The following is a 2260-nucleotide window of genomic DNA, read 5'->3' as shown; positions in this document are numbered from 1 at the left end:
CTGTCCTAGACGTGAAAATGTTAAATCTACAAAATGATTTTAAGCTCAACGTTTAAGAAAAGTTGAAAAAGTTTTCCGCACGAATTGATTGTCGTTTGTCCAAGATTGAATTTGACTAGAAGGCTAATGCTAATGTGTCGGCTACAACTCTTGTCTGTTTATTTAACGCTGGAGAAACGTAGGGTTAAACTCTCCCAATCACGCCATGCTAGCACGAGCCGCTTACGTCGGGGTTCTATTTTTGTTAGCACACTCGATTGCTAAAGTGCATTGATAAATGCATTGCAGGACCTGGACAGCGACGTGCCGGAGTCGTCCGACTGGGACAAATACGCCTCGGAGGAGTACGAGATCCTGGTGGCGGAGGAGACCGCCAACGAACAGGAGCAACTCCAAGAAGGGTCAGCCCAAATAATCCAGAATTTTCTACCGGAACCCTCCACTGGCGCGCTAACTTCCGTCATGTGCCAGCAGGTCTTTTGACGATGACTTTGATGTGGACGAGCTCCAGGTTCCCGCCGAGATGGGTAACAAGATGGAAAAACTGGTCATATCGCATCTGTCCGCGTGAAATGATTTTCGGGGCGAGTCTTTCCCGAACTTCATGAGGATGGTGCAAAGACAATGACAAGCCTGCCTCCTTGTGGCCACACTGTGCTCCTACAAGCGTCTTCTGGACTATTCTACTATTAAGAAACTCTCTGGTAGAGTTTCTCACACTTTATTTAATAGTTTGATTAATAACATTTTTATGTAACAAAACACTGCGGATGCATATTTATGCTAATCAGACCATGCAGTAGAAATATTTGTCTTTTTTTAGAATAAAAAAAATAAAAAAAATATTTTTTTAATTTATGGTTGCAAATCAATTTTTTGATTAGAATTTGTATTTATTTTTTTATTTTTTTGTTACCCCTCTTCACAATTGTTTTTTGTTACACCTCTTCACAATATTTTTATTGGTAAAAAATTTTCCTTTCAAAATGTGTTGAGGGAGGAATGCCCATATATGGTCAAAAAGGCAATCTTTGTTGTCAATTGTTCAACAACTGCTGGACATTCAGGGAAATCGAAACAAACGTTTCTCTCTCTTTGTGAGCTAACTAAAAACACTTTCAGATGTACAATTTTTTTAGAGAATAATGTACAAAAAAAAAGGTCACGCCAGTGACAAACCAATGAACAATTTTTTCAGGGGAGGCCCCGCCCACAAGATTAAGCTTGAGTCATAACCAAACAATCGAAGGATTTCAGTGATTTGCAACCAAAACTTTTGTTTGTTTGAAAATATTTTTTGATCTAAACATTTTTTTGGGGGGGTTGCATGAAAATACTTTTCTCTCCATAAAAAAGATCTCCATTTTTTGTTTTGCTTGTTTTATCGTCCAAAATGACCTCAAAGGAGGTCATGGAAATATTATTATTATTATTGTTCAAAGCTTTCGCATATTATAGCATTTTATTTTTTTTGTACTGTACCAATTTTAAATAATCATCAGAGGTCCCACAATTTTGTATTAGAAGTGTGTCTCTACTGTGTTGTGTGTTTGTCATTTGTGCGTAGTTTTGTACTTAATCAGCTTTTGACTTGTGCACTGAGTGTATATGTATATATGTGTACATATATATATATATATATATATATATATATATATACATATATATATATATATATATATATATATATACACACATATATACATATATATATATATATGTAGGTGTGGGAAAAATCACAAGACTACTTGATGAAGTAGTGTTGTGATTTTCCCACACCTACATATTGTGCTCTACCATGGTATCGAGCACTATTCTCTGGATAATCCAATCAAGACATATATATATATACACATATATATATATATATATATATACAAACGTGTGTATATATATATACATATGTATAACTATTTATATATATGTATGTATGTATATATATATATGTATGTATATATGAATGTATGTATGTGCATAGACGTGTATATATTTACATATCTGTGTGTATATATACATGTGTGTGTATATATATATATATATATATATGTATGTATGTATATATATACATATATATGTATATATATATGTATGTCATAAATGACAAACAACAATGCAACAATAGCGAGCGTGACAAGAGGACACGAACATAGCTCGTGAGACAAAGTGCCAACAGTGCATTTTAACGTAATGCTCGGTCAGCACAGTCACCAAATTCAAAACAACGCGATCCAACTTTCGGTCACGTCCGTAACCGACAGGC

General features: G+C 34.7%; 1 protein-coding gene across 5 annotated transcripts in view; it reads left to right on the top strand.

Annotated features, from left to right (window-relative positions):
• ppp2r3a (protein phosphatase 2, regulatory subunit B'', alpha) overlaps positions 1 to 854 on the top strand; it is a 172908-nt gene extending 172054 nt beyond the window's left edge. For all 5 annotated transcript variants that reach the window (XM_061896358.1, XM_061896356.1, XM_061896354.1 and 2 more), the window contains 2 exons: positions 289 to 401; positions 475 to 854. In XM_061896358.1, the coding sequence (XP_061752342.1) occupies positions 289 to 401; positions 475 to 571 (210 nt within the window). In that variant the 3' untranslated portion in view covers positions 572 to 854. The remainder of the gene's footprint in view (positions 1 to 288; positions 402 to 474) is intronic.
• The last annotated feature ends 1406 nt before the right edge of the window (positions 855 to 2260 follow it).

This window comes from Nerophis ophidion, linkage group LG03, assembly GCF_033978795.1.
Source record: "Nerophis ophidion isolate RoL-2023_Sa linkage group LG03, RoL_Noph_v1.0, whole genome shotgun sequence".
NCBI classification, from domain to species: domain Eukaryota; kingdom Metazoa; phylum Chordata; class Actinopteri; order Syngnathiformes; family Syngnathidae; genus Nerophis; species Nerophis ophidion.
The sequence above is the reverse complement of the archived record's forward strand: the minus strand, read 5'-3'. Positions and strand labels throughout refer to the sequence as shown.